The sequence below is a fragment of the Charadrius vociferus genome, unplaced genomic scaffold, assembly GCF_000708025.1.
Source record: "Charadrius vociferus isolate BGI_N301 unplaced genomic scaffold, ASM70802v2 scaffold343, whole genome shotgun sequence".
Classification (NCBI taxonomy): domain Eukaryota; kingdom Metazoa; phylum Chordata; class Aves; order Charadriiformes; family Charadriidae; genus Charadrius; species Charadrius vociferus.
The window spans coordinates 289,833-309,100 of NW_009647952.1; the positions used below are offsets into that span (position 1 = coordinate 289,833).

Genomic DNA, 19,268 nt, shown 5'->3' on the forward strand with positions numbered 1-19,268 from the left:
AAGAAGCAGCCGGGATGAGAGCCGGCTGCCTCTAGCCCTCCCCAAGTAAAGGATCCCAGCGGTGTGAGGACGCGGCCTTTCTGGAGGAACCTAGGCTTTTCCGGGCCTGCTGCTGTGGGATCAGCTGGCCCGACACCTTGCCGCCCTTTGGTCCTTAGCCTGTTGTGTGTTACCTGCGTGGAGCTGGTTGTGGGACGTAGCCAGTTAATGTAAACAAAGTGGATCACACTTTGTCAGTCGACATCCCCTCTCTGACTTGCTATCTTGCTTCCAGGGTCCTCGAGTGTGTGAAGTCCTTCCTCTTTCCCAGCACAGCACATATGTTGATTCTTGGAACCCATTCCCTTTCCTTTTCAGTGTTTCCATTGCCACAGTCCCTAAGTGGGCCCAGGCAAAGCTTCCCTGCCTGTTAGTTCTAGGAGTTTGTTCTTGCAAGCACTTTCAACATGCACTGTCTTCTTGAAGTGACCAGTGAGTCTGGTTGATCTAAGTCAGGAGGATGGGTGGGAGCAAGCATATGTCCCAGCTCCACTGCTTCGTATCCTGGTAGTGCTTTGATTCTCACAGAAAGCCCAGTTTTGCAGAGCTAACTGGGGTTGAACAGCCTTCAAGTTTTGTGAAGTATGTGAAGGCTTCTAGCAGGCTCAAAAGGAAGTGATGAGCTGTGTTCATATCTTGCGCTAAACTGATTATAGCCGCCTTCATTTAGGCATACAGTGGATTAAATAACAATTGTAGGAAAAAGAATTGCAATGGGGATGGAATCAGTAACCTGTGCTTTGGATAAAAAGGAATTTGTGCACTTTTTTTGTATGATGCTAAGACAAAACTTGAAAAATCTTCCAGTAGTTTTCCATGTTGGTGGCAAAATGGAACAGGACCTAAAATACATTCTGATGAAGAGAAATGTTTGGCCTGCTGGATTTTTTTTCTTTTGCTGTTTCATTTTTAGTTTTAATTTTTGCTTTCAATGTTAGGAAACGTTATTGAAAACCTGCCTTTAAAATAGTTTGTTTTGCCCATTTAAACTACAGCCGAAGAAACACCAATGATATTAATTGTATGAAAGAAACTTTGGAAAGCTGCAAACATGAAAAGCATGTGGGGAAGGGAGGGGAGCAGTAGCAGAGGCAGAGGCTCTCCGTGGGTCGGCAGCTATTCAGTTATAACACCTGGCCAACACTGGTATTTCTTAAGCTGTAGGAGCCCAGCTCCCTTGAAAGCTAACACTGTCACAGAACTGAGTTCCCGTTGTTAACGCTTCTTTTCTACATCACAGTTTCAGACAGTTGGGCAAATTCATAGCTGTGGATCAGCAGTTGATAAAGCCTGGGATTCTGCAAGGCTTGATGTCCTCTTGGATGGGCACTTTCTACTCAGAACAGGAAAGGACAGATACTGATACTGCCACTAACAAAACCCACTGTTCTGCCAGCTTGCTTCTGTAACTTGTCATGGTTTCTGCTAGATTTCTCTCTAGCAGAGTGTGAATTTCAGAGAGTTTATTCAGTGTGAACTAAGCAAAAATGTGTGAATGCTTTGTGCCTTGACTTCCATCTTTGCCACTGCTTGAACTGAAGCAGGTTTGAATCTCAGAGTAGCAGTAAAGCACTCCTTCCAAAACTGACAGTTAACGTTGTCCTTATCCACTGGAACAATTAAAAAGACACAAATGGCTGTTACATTTTTAGTAAGAGTGGAATTGGTAACTTCTCAGTCTCACCTGTGTTACTTGAAGGAATCTCAGGGAGACGATTTTTAAATGCCTGTGCTGGTGAAGTTGCACAGAGGGGCTCACATGTGCTGGCTGATTTGTATGAAGCACTACAAGGACGTAATCTGTGTCAAGACTTGCATCTTCAGATAAGAATGCAGGAAATGGAGTAATAGATAGGCAGTGTCTTAGCTAGGACAAAAGTTGCATCACATTCTTGTCCAGGTTGGGTCAGGCTTTGTGCACAGATGGTTATACAGTAGCAGGTTCATTCAGTGGGGTTTTTGGAGCTGGGATCAATATTTGGAGGGGGACAGAGGAGGAGAGGATGACAGTATGACTAGCATAGTTACAGTCAGCACAGAGCTGATCCACCGATCAGAGGAGCCACATCACAGTAGGCAAAGTATAAACTGTATTAGATTTTCACTTACGCAGTTAATATACAGTCTGTGGTTAGAGCACAAGTCATCTCTCTTTGCAACGTGAAGACACATGGAAGTATTTTACCAAACCTTGGGGACAATATTGTTTTGTCTTTCTTGTAATACAAATGCTTTAACACTCAAGATTTGCACATTACCAGAAGACTTAATGAGAGTTTATAAGGATACCCAGTGAACTGGACAGCGTATTAAGTTTCTGACTTGTGGAGAGTAGGGGTGAGATCTTCCTCCATCTTGCAGCTATTTATCTGTGGAGATAGCAGAAATTTGCTCTGGTGTTATGTTAATTTTAGTGGAAGTAGACGCCCAAGTCACGTTAACGTGATCATTGCTGTATAGCCATGAGCTAGCTTGCAGCTTTAGCTTGCAGCATCAAGCACAGAAACCACATACTCCTGTGCTTCCTTATGCTTAGGGGTGAGTTGAACATGGCTGAAGAATGTCTGAGCGTCTAATTCTCCTTCTAACAAGTGTGGCTTCCACAGCAGAGCAATAGTTGATGTCATTGTGTGGACGTCAGCAGAAAAAGGCCCGTATTTGTCTTACTACAGACCTCAGCAAGTCTGACTTCCACTCCAAAGCCTCAGAGGCAAGGTTGTATGGCTTCTTCAGGCCAGTGCTGCTTGAGGTTGCTATCTGTGCAGCAATGACTGCTTGTAATACTTTGAGCATGGCAATGAGATGCACCCAAATTGTGTTCCACTGTGCCAAACTACTTGTGTGGCCAGTTAGCCCCAAATAACCTGCAACTCGATTTCTCATTCATCTAATGTTAGACAGTGCTCTTCATGCCAGGGAGGATCTTGCAGGTGGAATAGGGACTTAGCATAGAGATCTTTAGATACCCAGTGGAGCTGCCAGTTAATGTTGGAATGTGTTGTTTCTTTTCTGTCCCTCTTTCCTGAAGCCCTCCTTTACCTCACAGCCGTGCCGATTTATTTGACCTGAGCAAAGACCAAGAGATGAACCTTGCCTATGTTTCTTCTGTTCCGCATGGTGGCATTGAACAAGTTCGAATTCACTGGTTACTGGAATTAGTTGCTCTCAGGTAAGCAAACACCTCAAGTCAAAATCTGGAAAAATGTGACACATTAAAGTGTGCAACAGGTGCTCACTTTGATATTTAGCTTAACATAATTGCAGGCTGGGCATGTCTTTACTTCCTTGGAAGCCAGGTAAATGCCAATGGAGGGGAATCGATTTGTGGGTGTGTGAGATTAAGAAAGAGAGAACTTTTTTTGAGAAAGAGGGAGCTAACCTGCTTGCATTACATCCTAACAACAGGTTAAGGAGAAGTTTAAGGTTTCCTTTCATCTGAAGAGTCTTACGGGTGTGCTGGTCAAGTTTTACCAAGACCGTCTCAGGTCATATGCTACAGTCATTCCACGTCTCCCCTGCTGCCATGTCTGGGTGTCAGCGTCTTGATTCCCAGTTGTACCATGGCCTCCAGAGAGGCCTCAGGGTAGCAGAAATGGATTTCATGGACCGTTGCATGTACAGGGTTCTAGGGCAGCTTTTTTTAACTGGGTGTATCCTTTCTAAAATACTGCTTGGCACACCCTTGAAAAGAGAGCTCCAGAGGAGTCTCCAATGGTTCCTTAAGCGAGGAAGAGTTCTGCTTTGCAGTCAGGGCATCTACACCCAGTGTTACAGAGAGAGCTCTCAGCTGGATTCTAGGCAACGGTCATTCTGACTGTTTTCAAGACTCATACCCAGTGCTATCGCTTCTGTTCCTTCAAGTTAAACAGAGTTTGATCTTAGTGCAGTAACACCAACCCCGGCAACTACTCAGTACTGAGAAGAACTGCTGGGAGAAGCCAGACTTTGAAACCTCAGTTCCTGTGCACTTCCCAGCTGTCCACATGTGTACCTGGAGCTCCCCCTGGCTGTAGGTCTGCTGTTAATATTCCGGTCACAGGAATTCTCTTACATTCTCTTTCCAGGTTTTAGATGAATCTTTGGCGAAAGCTAGGAATGGGATGGAATAGGGTGACAGGCATAAATCCGGTCCATTCCTTACCAAAGCATTTCAGGTGGCAACACTGTACCAAACAAGACTTCTCAGCCATCCTGTTACGTGCTTTGGTAACCATTAGCCATTCTAAGAACAGTGTTGAGGCACTAGAAAGTTGGCTTACTTTTCTGTCCTTTAGTTTAGGAGACATGATACAGCAAAAAAAGTCCCATGAAGATTAAAAGAAGTCTGACTTATTGAGAGGTCCAAATGAAAGCTGCCACTATTTTATTACCACTTCTATCTTCCTTCCATTTGGGAGTTTCTTTTTGCATCCTGAACCCACCTGTGTGCTGCATAAAGTGGCAGGTAGTGACAACTAAAACAGGGTGACTTTAGTGAATACCAGTAAATACCTTCTTCCAAAAGCATTAATATACACAGTAGAATTTCTAGTTCTAGGGAAATACGTGTCAGACTTTTAGGAGGACAACATTGGAATTCCTTGCTTTTCAAGTCCCATTTAACTCAGCTTAAACACACTCATACCAATATGCCTAGTGAAAAAAAACAAATACAGATTCCTAGAACAGGAGTGATTGGTTTGTGAGGAATGACAAACCATAAAAACCCTATCAAAAGTTGTAATAGCTCTTAAAGTTCAGCCTGGCTCAGGCTGTTGCTGAGCTGAGCATATTTACAATCCACATCATTATTGCGTCTGCTGTCCCAGACACAGAAGGATGGGAATTTACCAGTTGTAAGTCTGGGAAAACAGCAAGGAGTAGGAGACCTCAGACTCTGGAAATGGGATGTAAGCAGAAGAGTAGTGGGTTTCAGAGTGTACATTAGGAACAGGATGGGTTTTCTTCCTAGGTATTAGGGTGTGCTTGTGTATGTAGGTTTGTTTGGGAAAGTGTTTAGAGGTCCTGCACACAGATGAATGTTGCGTCTGTACCCCAGAGCTGCCTCTGTATGTTAGTCCATCTGTGAATATAGCAGGTAACACAGCTCTTCCCTCCCGTCTTTCCCTGTGGAAGTTTCCCAGTAAACATCCTTTCCTGTGATGTGCCTCTCTCTCTTACTGCGCTATGGGCTTTGTACTCACTCTTGCAGTGACTCAGCTTTCCCTGTTTAGATATTTGAGGTTTCTCGTGAGTCTTCAGGTTGCTCGTAGGTCTTTCAGGTTGCTGTAACCAACTGACTTACAGAAAAATCAGTGAGTACCTTTGAAAAGAAGGTAGCCACATCTACACTCAGAGGCAAAAATCCCTCCTGGCAGCCTGTCTCAGCTGTTCTACGTGTTGGATTGGGCTTTCCAAATGATTGAGGGAAAGGAATGCATCTGTCATGGATTCTGCTCAGCCTTTGTAGGTAGCGAGGCACTCGGTCCTTCAAAGTGGGACACAATCCTTGACACAGTCAAAATCCTAGGAGCATGGAAACTTAGCAATCAAGCAAGAAGCCCCAAAAAAGCTCTAGTGCCTCAAGGGTAGGATTCTCAATATTTAGCCCAGCTTTGACATGTAGAAATTAGAAACTTCACTACTGTTTCAAACCAAGGTAACACTGCTCATTTTGCAAAAATGAGCATTTGTTTAAGACAAGAAGACATTTAAGTTGTGGAAGGATGACCAGTGGACTGAGTGGCAGCAATGGTTTGGAAAGGGAGAGAACATGGAGCCTGCAGACAAACACTGAGATTGAGAGAAGCAACAGGGGCAAGAATGCAAGTTCGAACAGAAGGAGTTCAGTGCTGATGCTAAATTCTGTGCATGCGCAATTCTCTTCCTGAACCTAGTGATTTCCAGAAGGACATAAAGAGCTTTTGACTGAGAACCCTGTAACAGCAAAACTATGTTGTGTCATGGGGTTGCTGAATAGAGAAGAATTCTTGGAAGGTGATGGTAGGTACTTGACTGAAGAAGATCACTTACAGAAACCAGAGGACTGGGAGGTACCACCACTGTGGAAGGCTAACAGATGCAGTTTTCCTCATAGTTGTGCCGTCTGTAAAAAGGTGCCATAAATGTTCCTCCCAAGAAGCAGATGTGCTCAAATAAAAGACCGCCATCTTCCTGTTCTCACTTCTGTAATGGTCTTTCTTCTGATGTCTTCTAAACCCCCAAGGCCGAGTGCATCCCTGTATTTTAACCCTTTTCTAGGACAGCAAACCCGCCTCTTATCTTCTTCTTTATTCCAAGTTATCCTGTTATTTCACCACCTGTGAAAGGATACCATGAAGCAAACTGTTTTCAAAGAACTGCTAGTTTTATTTTCCAGCCAAAAGCACACATTTGTCTTTAGGTCATGTGACACAGGAATATTGATGGTTATGGGAGAACCCGAGGTGTCTTTCATGGATTGGACAGTTCCCTAGTTGTTAGTTACCAGTGCCAATAAATACAGCCATTTTGACACCTAGACCGCATATTCTGGCCATGCTGCACTGGTCAACAGGAGAGTTTGAGGTGAAGATTCCCAGCTCTTTGCCCAGCTGCATGGGACTGACACAGTCCGCACATTAAGAACCTTTTCCTATTTTTATGTAGCAGTAATAAAGTTTGGATACATGATTTATACAAGGCACCACAGTGAACAAAAATATAGTCAATCTACATGATGGATATAAAATTTCCTAAAAGGCATATAATGATTTTGTTTCAACATCAGTATTAACCTAGTTGGAATTACAAGCCCATCCCCAGCTCCTCTCCAAGTCAGGGTACCTAATTCCTGGTAGAATAGGAGAGAAGAGAATCAGAAGTTTTTAACATTTTCAATCTTCAGACCCTTGATCTTGGTATAATACAATATAGCAAACATAAACATGCCGGAAGGGCTTGTTTTTTTAGTAACCTTTTACGTACTACTTAGAAATAATTTATAGTCTCCCAGCATCGTCACTCCCACATCATAGCACTGAAACTGTTTCCCTGCTGTGTTTGACATTGTCCAACAGAACAACTTGATTGTGAGCCATCTCTGCCAATGGAACTGAAACAGAAAGTTGTTCTTATGATTTCTTCTGGTCAATAGTTTCTTCCTAATAAAAGTCTTAAAGCTTATCCCCCTCTTATGCATAGCCAAGTTTCTTTGCTGAAACTTTGGTGCCATTCTTACAATAAATACGATGAAAAAGAGAATTCTGACTCTTAATTTCTTGGCCTGCTGCATAAGAGAAGGGCAGTGTATCTTCATTTTTCTCCAGAGACTGTTGCAAAGATATACGTTCCATTGGAATCTCTCTCTTTTTTTTTCTGTCTTAAAATGAGATTCATCTAGAGGCTTTTTTGCATTTTTTCCTTTATGTTCTAGTAGCTTGACGCATAAAGATAAAAGCAGTCTAGATTGCTAGGATGTGTGTTCTTTTGTACTGAAACAATTTTATTTCACTTCCAATGACAACTTGCTTTCGCACAACAGCCTAAGAGTGTCTACATTGATATTGTCTGGCAGTAACTCCTGTAAACCCACTTCCTCATGCTGCGCCCCGGCAGGGCCTTAAAAGATATTCCCTGATCAAAGAATGGTTACAAATAAAAGCAGACACAAAGCAATATTTTGTCCTTGGGCTCTGACCATTTGCTTTTATGACAGAAAGAACCTAAGCATACCAAGTCAGCAATTTAAAGAATAATATAGTTAAATTGTTTATGACAGGAAAATGCTGCCAATGGTCAATCTCTTTGACAGACATTTCTGTCAGGTTTTACTGCTCTGGCAGTACTAGCAGTGTGCAGCTGATAGGCTTTTTTATGAGTGCATGAAAATGTTGGCATTGAATCACTTACCTAATATTGTGCTATTCTCAAACCCTGTGAAGACATTTTTTATTTTGTCTTATGAGAATGCACTGCTTTTCCTTTAACAAAATATTTGTTCTTGAGAGCCAGACAGGCTCTGGGGCACCTGGAGAACCTCAGTTTGAGTGTTCTTTCATTCAGTGACCTGAAAAGTTGAAATATGCAAGTCACAGGATATGTTGACCAGATGTTTATTTTTTGAAATGGCACAGCAGAGAAATGGCTTCTGCGTATACAGAACCTATTTCTAGAGTCTGCTAATTGTAAGAGGCACAGCTGTGATAGAATTTCCTTCCATGCTTGGTGCTGTGTGTGAACCAGCCATGAATAAAAAGAGAAAGATAGGGCAGCTGTCCTATCTTTCATGCAGGTAATTATAAGCTTGTGTATGAGAGGGGCTATTCTGCCAATGCCATGGATACTAACTGTGTTACAAACAAAATCTAAATCTATGCTTATTTGTAAAGAGAGAACATGCATATATAACAACAAAACTGACTCTGCGGGTATCACTTGACACAAAGTAGAATGAGCAGCAGTTAATGCAAATTATTTTAGAAAGTAACCCAGCCCTGGAAAACATGGTTTAGTGGACCTTAAATCAAAGAATAACATGACCGGAGAAAAAAAGAAAAAGGAAAACATCTGTAGTATATACAAACAGTGGTGGAATTTTTTCAGCATATGGGGATAAACCACTTAGAAAGCATTGCTCCCTTTACTTGGCCCAGTTATGCTGCTGTAAAGCTTCATTAGCATTGATTACATCAGAGAAGACCAGTCAGGCAGTTCTGACTGACCCATCACTCGCATTCTAGGCAGATCATAGATTTACCTTCCCACCCTCACCTCTTTTTCCCTGTTTCTCTTTCCACACAGGCAGGCAGCTGTGGGAAGAACATGCTGTGCTGCCTCACAGTCCTGAGGTTTTATGTTTGATGGTCCTTATATATCCCTGAATTGAAGCTGCATCAGCCCACCAGAGGCAACTTATTTTTACGGGATGGTACAACTACCTGGGTAACCATGTGACTGCCAGTTAAAGACATTCATTTTTCTTAATCCTGTTTATCCTATTACTAGTCACAAAATCTTTGCATAATAGTAATATTTTTTCAAGCATCATTAAGGGCATCACAACCTTCTGTAACTAATTACCACAGATTGAAACTAATAACATAGGTTACTCCAGCCTATGTAATCAAGGTGGAGAGACATGCTACATTCAACAGTATTTTATACATTTTATTAGTATGCAAATAGTGGGAGTTGTTTAGGAGCACAGCTAGAACAATGGAAGGGGGAGAGCCTTGCAAGCCAGAATTTAAACCATTATGCGTCCAAGATGCTAGATTGATTGCATTTTCATGGGGAAAGCTTAGCTCTCTTGAAACAAACCAGCCATTAAATCAGTGGGAGAGTCAGCTGACACTGGGCAGACCATCCAGTGCAACAGTCTTATGGTGTATGTGTTGGGGCACACATGATCATGGCACATGGGGGAATTCAGTCCCAAACTGCAGTATTGCACATCACCTGCATTTTAAAGTGAAGGTGCAGTTAATAATCCAGCCTGTTACATCCTGATCCTGGAGTGCATCCCCAGTAGCTGAGCTGTTCTCTGTGTCATATGACAAACAGCAGAGCTCTTCAGGGGAGAATGGCTTGTAGGCCCATTGCTGTACGCAGCCAACAGCGTGTCTGATAATTTAATTATTGCAGACTTCCCCTCCCCATCTGTCTCCTTTTTAATGAATCATCAAGGAAGACACAGGATTAAACTGAGCAATCTGCTGGAAGTGTTTGGTCTTTTGCAAACTGCACAGCCTTATGTATACTGTAGAACAGCATTTCCTGCATACTTCCAAAATCTTTTCCAAAGTAACCTCCTCTTTTCAGAGAGTCTATCACTGAGGGATTGCAGCAAGCCAGGAGAACAGAAATGTTTAAATCCTTGTAGTCTTTCAGGATTTCCTTTAGAGTATTCACTCCAGTGGTGTCCAAAAATGAGATGGAAGAGCAATCTACAACAAGGGCTTGGAAATCAATTTGCTTAGGAACTAGTTGCAGAGTGGTTTCTCCGATGCCCAGCCCATTAGCAGTTTTGTGATTTCCCTTTTTCAGATGCTGCTTTTCCTTCTTCTCATATTTCTTCCTTCTAGCAGCTTCTAGGTTAGGATCTAAGTTAGTCAACCTGTACAGAGACTTTAGGAAGTAGTTTCTGTTTGCATAGTAAAGTGGGGCCTCAAAACGGAATATTTTGACCTTTGGAACAGAAGAGAGATTTTCATATTCTAAGTCATCCTCATAGAAGTTGGTGTCTTGGATCTGACCAAGCAGGGCTGTCCGTGGCCGCTGTGTTCGAACTATGATGCATAACATGGAGAAAACGATACCAACCAACAGCCCTATTTCTGTACTGACCAAGGCAGAGGCAGACATGGTAACGATCCAAACAAGTGTGTCCACCTTATTCACATGGTACCGTGCTGGCACATCTCGGAACTTCCTCAGGGCTCCTCGGAGGCTGACAATAATGATACAAGCCAGGACACACTTCTGCAAGGAGTAGAAGAGAGGTGCCAAGAAGAGCAGCACCAGCAAAACCACCATTGCGCTAATTACTCCAGAGACTTGAGTCTGGCAGCCTGTAGATGTTTTCACGAGTGTTTTTGCCAGAGCTGCACTGGTTGCAAAAGAGTGGAAGAAAGAAGGAATGATGTTGCAGAACCCCACAGCAAACATTTCCTGGTTGGCTCGGATGGTGTAAGCGTATTTCTTTGCACACATTTCAGAAAGGGATACAGTGAAGACAAAGCTGACTATGGCAAGAGGCAAAGCATCTACAGCAACTCGGAGCATTAAGTTGAAATGCGGTACCTTGGGGGGAATAAATCCTGTTGGAATAGCTCCAGAAACACTGGATGCATACACTTCATTTAACTTCCCGTAGTGTGACACCAGTGTTGCCACAACAATAACTACCAGCTCTGTGGGAAGAGGAAATTTCAGCTTGTGCTTATACCGATCTCCCAGTTCCTTAGCAGTGACCAGCAACATGATACAAATGGCACTTGTGATGACATCACAAAGGTTAGCCTGAGAAATGTTCCGGAAAATGTTAATCCATGTAATAACAAGCATTCCATGCCCTTGGCTACGTGGGATTTTTATTCCAATTAGATACTTCACTTGAGCTGTTAAAATGGTTAAGGAAGCACCAGTTGCAAAGCCATCTAGTACAGACTCAGATAGGTACATAGCTACGAAACCCAGCCGAAAGATTCCCATTAGAACCTGAGGAGACACAGAAAAAAAAAAGAAAAAAAGAAAAAAGTGTTAAATGGTGCTGCAAATAATTAAATACAGGTGGGAGAGAACAAGCTGGAGGAAGATAACATTTGGCTATTTGAATCTTAAAATGGGAATTATCCTTTGGTGTTTCCAGTCTGTTTTTAAAACATGTGATTCCTTTTACTGTTGTGGGATACTACAAACCCAAGAGGTAAATGAGGGGTTTGAGACAGGGTCAATCAAACATTGGTCTGAAGTGACTCCACTGAAGTGGCTCATCTGAATTTTATTTCCCATGCAAAAGAGCAGTGGATCCAGACCACTTCTGTTATATCAAAGCCAATTTTCTTTTTTTGTGTCTTAAAGTGACTAAAGTTAAAACTTAAGGCCATTGCTTTGTAAACAGAACTTGATTGACAACAGCTAAGATCCCTACTTTAGTGGCACTCTTATATTAAACAGCTTTTAATTTTAGCCCTGTGAACAGAGGGGAAGGTGGACCACAGAGAGCCCTTAGGTCAGAAGTGGCAGAAGAGCTCACAAGCTTTCCCGCATCCAGGATACTGTCCTTAACTAGATGCTTCTCCTTCCTTTGATTGCTTTCGAAAATGTAGCTTCACAAGGGCATTTTGTTGTTCACAAATGTGACCTGAAATTTGTTAGTAAACAGGAAGATAGCTAACTCTTTCTTACTTCATATATATATATGCAATTAATAGGTCAGTATGTTAATCGTGCTTCCTTCTGTGTTCTTTTGATATCCTTGTGATGGGCAATACGTTAGTAAGTCTCAAAGAGTCCAGTGCGGACATTGTTTGAAAAGTAGGTCAATCTATTTCCCCTCTTGTTATTTCTGCTTCTGAATTATCTTTGGACAGGAGTTCTGTAGAACATAGTACCCACTAGAAAAACATTGAGCAGCACATTCTGAAGCTGCGTAGAAGTAGGTGAGTGAGTCTGCATCTTTATTAAAGTATCTAGGGCAACAGAATTATTTTTTCATTGTTGAAGTATGCAGCTACCTGGGAATTTCCGTCATGGTAAGATCTGTATTGGATTCATGGTCCCATGAAAGCAGAAAGGCCAAGAGGCAGCAGAGTATCAAAACAATGTTAACAGTATTTCAGACTTGTTTCACCTGTGCTTGCCAGTAGCTAAGACTGCCTACCTTATGCTTTCTCTGGGTTGCCTGCAGTTAGGCTTCCTGGAGAAAACAGTCCAAGGTCATTCAAGTGAACGAATGCTCTCTGTCTCTCATTGAAAGACAGTCAAACCAAAGCTTATGTCATGCAGAGAAGCTTTAGAAACTTCATACCTTGCCTCTGGATATCAGCAACCACTTACCTGGTACACTCCAGCCACAAATGTCAAGGCTGTAGCAATGCCAATAGCATAGCATTCTTTCCCACACTCGGCATCCATCCCTGCAATTGTAAGGTTGAAGGCAGTTGTGTTGGTTTGACTGGCATTCTTCAGTGAACCATCACCCAGGGCTGGTGGGGCATCATCATTCAAGTCAAACCCAGCCAAGAGAAGTTCGCGATCCACAACTTGTCCTACCATTAAGCTTATCAGGCTGAAAATGCCAACTGAGACATGACGGGATGTGCCCATTAAGAAATAAATGATGTTTGCAAAGAATGATGTGTAAAGACTATAAATCGGCTTCAGACCTGCCAGCAGTGAGTATGCGATTGCTTGGGGCACCAAAATGATCCCAATCACTAAGCCAGACATAACGTCCCCCCAAATGTACTCTTTACAATGATACTTGGGAAGCCATCGTAGAACGGGAAGGAAGTCCATGACAAAATTCTTCAGCTTCTTTGGAGTGCAGGAGCAGCTCTTCCTCAGCTTAGCTAGCATAACTTCTTTCCTATTAATCTTGACACGAGTCTTTCTTTCCATGAGAAAGCAGGAATCAGTGCTATTTTCCATCCTGATAGCCTCAAGTGGTCTTTCCATTGTCCCAGTGTTTACTTCATGTATGTGTTCCTGCAATGTGAAGAAAACAGCTGTTAGGTTGCAGTTCATTAAGTTTTTTTAAGCACAGATGCTTAATGCTAAAAATTTATCACCTGACTGTGCTTTTAAGGAAGCATCATCCCAGAAGAACAGCACCGCAGGGCTCCAGTGACATATCACACTAAGAAATAAATCTGCAGATTGAGTCCCACCTTGCAGACATTGAAGTGTGCATTCACAGAATCACAGAATGGTCAGGGTTGGAAGGGACCTCTGGAGATCATTTAGTGCAACCCCCCTGCCAGAGCAGGGTCACCTGCAGTAGGTTGCACAGGAATATGTCCAGGCGTGTTTTGAATGTCTCCAGTGTGGGAAACTCCACAACCTTTCTGGGCAGCCTGTGCCAGTGCTCTGCCACACTCAAAGTAAAGAAGTTCCTCCTCATGTTCAGGTGGAACTTCCTATGTTCAAATTTATGCCTGTTACCTCTTGTCCTGTCACTGGGCACCACTGAAAAAAGCCTGTTCCCATCCCCCTGCTGCCCTTCTTTTAAGAATTTATAAGCATTGACAAAATCCCCCCTCAGTCTTCTTTTCTCTAGACTAAGAAGACCCAATTCCCTCAGCCTTTCCTCGTAAGAAAGATGCTCCAAGCCCCTAATCATCTTTGTAACCCTTTGCTGGACTCTCTCCAGCAGTTCTCTGTCCTTTTTGAACTGGGGAGCCCAGAACTGGACACAGTACTCCAGATGTGGCCTCACCAGGGCAGAGTAGAGGGGAAGGATGACCTCCCTTGACCTGCTGGCCACACTCTTCTTGATGCACCCCAGGATGCCATTGGACTTTTTGGCCATTACAGTATTTTTTTTGTCTAACTGAAGTAAGTACACAAAACCCCTGAAACTGTTAAAGCTAAATCGGGACTACACTTCTATTTGATCTCCATGTAGTGCAACTGGCTTTATTGAAAAAGAATAGCAGGGATGAGTAAGAAGGCAGAGATTACCAGCCCCTGTAATGTAATGGTTTTAAGATTATCTTCTACCTTATCTTCTACACTCTCCAGGACAAAGATTTTTTCCAGTGCTACTATTTATTTTTGTTATCTCACTGTAAACACTACTGGAGTAATATCATTGGACAGACCCAAACTATATCACGACACAATTTCTAATCTGATCTTGTAGAAGGCTGTGCGCCTGATGAACAGTGCTACCGTGTGCTGATAAGAAATCTCTTGTGGAGGAGGGACACCACTTGTTACTGATCTCCAACTAGACTCTGCACCACTAACCACAACCCCCTGAGCTCTATCTGTCAACCACTGTTCAATCCATCCAACTGTCCATTCATCTAACCCACACTTCCTAAGCTTGCCTGTGAGGATGGTGTGGGAGACAGTGTCGAAAGCCTTGCTGAAGTCAAGGTAGACAACATGCACTGGCCTCACCTCATCCACCCATCCAGTCACACCATCATAGAAGGCTATCAGATTAGTCAGACATGACTTCCCCTTGGTGAATCCATGTTGACCACTTCTGATAACCTTCTTTTTCTCTGGATGCTTGGAGATGACTCCCAGAACAATCTGTTCCATCATCTTTCCAAGGATGGAGGTGAGGCTGAACAGCCTGTAGTTTCCCGGGTCATCCTTCTTGCCCTTTTTGAAGATTGGAGTGACATTAGCTTTCCTCCAATCCTCAGGCACCTCACCTGTTTTCCAGGACCTATCACAGATGATAGGGAGCGGCCCAGTAATGACTTCTGCCAGCTCCCTCAGCACTCATGGGTCCTAAGGAAAAATGGAGTTAAATTAGTCATTTCTTTGTACAACAAATAATTCCATCAGCTCTTCCAAGTGCTCCACCATAGAGGTCTCTGTGATCAGAGGCAGCACTTGATGGTGTGAAATAAACATATGCTAGTGACTAGGCTATGGTCTTTCTAATAGTGCATCTTGTAGTCACTGATGTGGAACTCATATGGGGAATAGTGATATGTCACTGCAGCTGTCCTCAATGCACAGAAAAAAAAATTTGCTAGTAGAAGCTGTAAAGCAGAGTTTTCTGGAGAGCAACAATTCAGTCTTATGAAAAAAAATCGTACACAAGCCATTGGTGGACTTTTAGAAGCTGCTACATAACATGAACCTGTTGAATAGTAGATTGTTTTGATATGCAGCTTCTGTTAACTAATAAGCATTTCCTCACAAATACCACTTTGGCAACATGTGGACCATTCACGATGATGGAATCTGTTACCATCTCAGAAGAGTGCTACATGTTAGTATTTTCAAGTTTAAACCCATAGTTACCCTAGCTTTGCTCTCCAGGTAATAAGGTACAACAAATAATTATGTGGACAGCAGAACAAACACAGCAGTCTTTGCTATGGTTCTCCTGCATGTCAGTTTTTTGATACATAAAAACGGAGAAAATTTGTATTCTCCAGATGGAGGTGCTTTTGGTGTCTCTTGCCTCTATGAACTTGGTGTCTCTTGCCTCTATGAACGCAACTGTTTTCACCAAACTCAATCTCTGCATTTTTGCTCAATTGTCACATTAACTTGAAATTACCTTAGTGTGTTCATAAATCATTTGGGAGTAGGTAGGGACAATGAGAGGCAAAACAGTATAACATGCAAATGCCCTACCTTAAACAGTTTAGAAATAAAAATACGAGCAGGAAGGTAGAAAATGTCAAACTGACTAGGCTGTTTGCAGTGGAAAGAGTAGATGCCCATATATAAGTACTGGGAGATAAGGAATGACTCATATTGACCTAGAAGAAGAGAGTATGTGCTAGTACAACAGTATGTAGAATCTCTAGGAGAGAATAACTTCTCAAATCCAGCCTTTCCCAGTGTCATAAACAGCCAGGATCTTTACAACGAAGCATTTTGGTGCCAGGTGTGACATTGTAACATACCCATCACTTTCCTAAAACTTGAAGTACACTCACTGACACAGTACTCTGTTGGTATATTTTAATGATTTTAACAGTTAATAGTAAGTTTAGACTCTAGTGACAGAAGCCATCATTCCCTGTGTAAATTTCATACTTTGTTGTTGTTGTTGTTAAGAAGAGTAGTTTGGTAACACCCAGTTAAAGCTTAGAATTCCAAGCTGAGAAAAACCAAAGGGCTTATGAGTCCAACTGGAAGCATAATTGGTAAGCAAAAGAACAGATAACCAACAGCCTGTCAGCTTTCAATTTGTAGCACTCGAAATAGAGAGTGGCTGATTATAGTCTTCTGTGTATCCTGCTTAGAATTTTTTTAAAGATTTTAACAAGTAACTTTTGCCAGCAAATTGAAAACAATATGAAAATGTGTATCTGTAACTAGTGCAAAAGTCTTAAACAAATTCCCAGGTATTATTTTGAATCACACAGCCTGATTTCTAAGGCCATGCGAAGTTTCACTACAACTTGAAACAGTATGTTTAAGTGTTACAGGTATGTAATTCATAATTTGGGAAAAGTCAGAAAAGACATTCTTGTTAGAGATGTATGGACTGATTGCCAAGTTGAAAATTCCCTGCATAGTAGTCTTAGGAATATATTTTAAAAATCAGTATTTTTCTATCCATCTCAATGACGTTATATAGCTTTTAGCTCCCACTGTGTAAGTTTCTTTATGTTTGTAAGTAAGGTTTATTTCCATCATAAGGGAAGACTAATTACAGTTTAATATAATTATTTAGGAAGATTGGTGTCTATTTTTTATCAGTAATGCCAAATTTCTTTAGACTCTACGGTACTGTGTGGTTATTCTAGGCAAGATCTGCTTGGGCAAGAAATAGGTTGGATCTTTGTTAGAATGCAAAGGGGAGAGAAAAGATAAAAGAAGTTAGAACACCAAGAAAAGTACTTAAGAGCTTATGATTAAAGTTTACCAAATACAGATTGCTAGCAACTGTAATAAAAGCACTCATTTTTAAGATGCAAAACCCCAACACTTCCTGTCTTACCTAAATTAGTTTGGAGAATGAGAGGCTTGTGTGTGAGGACAGCAAGTCCTTTTTTAATACCACCCACTTACAGCCAAGAGAATTCAGACAGCCAAGAAACAAATATGGTGCCCTTGTTCTACATACTTAAAAGCTAGTGGGCAGTTCAATATCCAATGAGTGCTTTTGATAGACTATATAAAAAAGATTGCATCACCTTCTGTACACTAGGCTTATACATTTAATTGTACAGTTGCTGTCTGCCTCTCTCTAAACTCACACAATTTACTTGCAAGTAAATTTGTATTTACAAAATACCCATTAAAATTCACACATATGCATTGCTTGTGTGGCTTCATAAAGAATGGTAATAGTTTTTAATACATAAGATTATAGGAATATAATTTCTTTGGAATTTCTCTGTTAAGAGATCTTGTGTATGTTTACTAAAGTATATCTCAGCTGTACTGCCTGACTGGATAATCAGAATAGTAGCTTTTTGTAAAAGCCAACAACAACAACAAAAATACTAGAATGATAAAGCATGTATCTTTTCAGCAGTTTTGATGTATTTTAGACAAAGGTCAAAAAAACCTTCCTGATGGAATAAATACATTCAAACTAAAACACAGCCAAATGCTGACAGGAGGTCATATTCTTCAGTTCTTTTCTTCTGCTGAAAAGAAGAGTTTCCTTCCTGTAAATAACCATTTATTCTGCTAGATATATTTTTCAGAATCTGTGTCAAATGAACATGCTAGCTGCAAAACATAGCTCTAAAATGAGATGTTATTGGTTTCTAGAAACGGTTAATGTTTAGAGTTTAATTGTTGTTGTTAGAACTTCGTAAAGCCACAACAAATAGTGGAAGGGATGTTGTTACCAACAAAACATTTTTCAGTTGTTTAACACAAGAATTCTCTGCCTGTAGCTTAGTAATTACCTAGCTGATTCACCTGAAGAAAATAGGATTCTACCGTGGCTGTGTGCTGTCCTCTGTACATTTGTGCAGCCTAGCAGAGAGCTGGGAGCATCCAATGCTCTTGCTGTCTCCAAAGATGGGAGCATGGAGAGCAGATCTGTCTACTCCTGTGCACGTGAGTGCAGTCCGGCCTTCTCATCCTGGCACTGAGATGCACCACCGTCCTTCCACAGTCGTAATCACCCTAGGGGTGTCAGGAAATAGATTCCTCACTGGTTCTTCAAACTGACCCATTTTCAGCTCAGCCCATACTAAGTGGTTTGTAAGAAAAGGGACAACCCCTGTTTCAGGCTCCCCCTCATCCCCAGAGCTTCACAGAACATAATGCTTGCATTTTATACATGTGAAGGCTTCCCATTGCTTGTGGAAAGAGCTGTTCTTAGCAGGGATGTGCAGATGAAGCAGCACATAGCATGGAACATGTCTACCCATTGCATTTGACTTTAGTGTCAGAACATTCTCAACTGTTTAATACAAGTGAAAGTTACTTGCATGCACATTCATATACATATGTATCATCCATATCATCACAATGAAAAGTAGTCTTTTTTATTTTTAATTGTATTTTGATGTTTGGAATCTTCACAGTTAAGTTTTTCAAGTTGCCCTTGACTACATGAGCAAAAGCAAAAGGTGTTTGTTGGTTGGGTTTTTTTTCCTGTGTGAGCAGAACCACTGTCTGAACCACTCATTCTTTCAGGTTAAATTCAGTGACTCAGTTTATCTTGTGAAAAAGAGAAACAAAGCAAAGAACCATTCAAGCCAAACAAACTGCCGACTTTCCAATCAGCCTTAGTCCCACCTTTCTTCCTGTTTTTTCACCATGCCACTGACCTAACAAATTCTCTCTGGAGGGGAGGAAACATTCCTCACATGTTCAGTGGGATTCCTCTTTGCAGGTTCTTTGGCAAGTAGTTTCTGCTGGTATACATATAGCCATTCTGGCTGGATGGGTTGTTCTTTGTGAAACAGCACAACCCCCAGAAAACTTTATTCTCATGCATCCTTTTGTCTCCCCATACTGATTGTCTACCAGCAATCTCTATTAATCAATTAATCTATTAATCAATGTATCTCTAGAAAGCCCATAGGGGCTGGGTGAGCCTGCTTCTCTATGCTAAGGAGATCTCTTAAATGCTGTATTTTGAACAGAAGTCA

At 41.7% G+C, this 19,268-nt stretch overlaps 2 protein-coding genes across 2 annotated transcripts in view; one reads left to right on the plus strand and one right to left on the minus strand.

The window, feature by feature from the left end:
- The first annotated feature begins 84 nt into the window (after window positions 1-84).
- IDUA (iduronidase, alpha-L-) overlaps window positions 85-19,268 on the plus strand; it is a 48,067-nt gene continuing 28,883 nt past the window's right edge. Inside the window, exons 1-2 of the mRNA XM_009883305.1 lie at window positions 85-100; window positions 3,067-3,208. Of these exons, the coding sequence (XP_009881607.1) occupies window positions 3,123-3,208 (86 nt within the window). The 5' untranslated portion in view covers window positions 85-100; window positions 3,067-3,122. The remainder of the gene's footprint in view (window positions 101-3,066; window positions 3,209-19,268) is intronic.
- SLC26A1 (solute carrier family 26 (anion exchanger), member 1) lies at window positions 9,697-13,179 on the minus strand. The gene is made up of 2 exons (XM_009883304.1): window positions 12,559-13,179; window positions 9,697-11,217 (listed from the first exon to the last, which is right to left on the minus strand). Exons 1-2 carry the CDS (start codon window positions 13,177-13,179, stop codon window positions 9,697-9,699), a joined length of 2,142 nt encoding a protein of 713 aa, XP_009881606.1.

Bases quoted from the DNA above. Each gene is read 5' to 3' on its own strand.
- SLC26A1 (XM_009883304.1), bottom strand. From the start codon at position 13,179: ATGGAAAGACCACTTGAGGCTATCAGGATGGAAAATAGCACTGATTCC. The intron at 11,218-12,558 runs GTAAGTGGTTGC...GTGTCTCCTCAG, and splicing joins TTGTGGCTGGAGTGTACCAG to GTTCTAATGGGAATCTTTCG.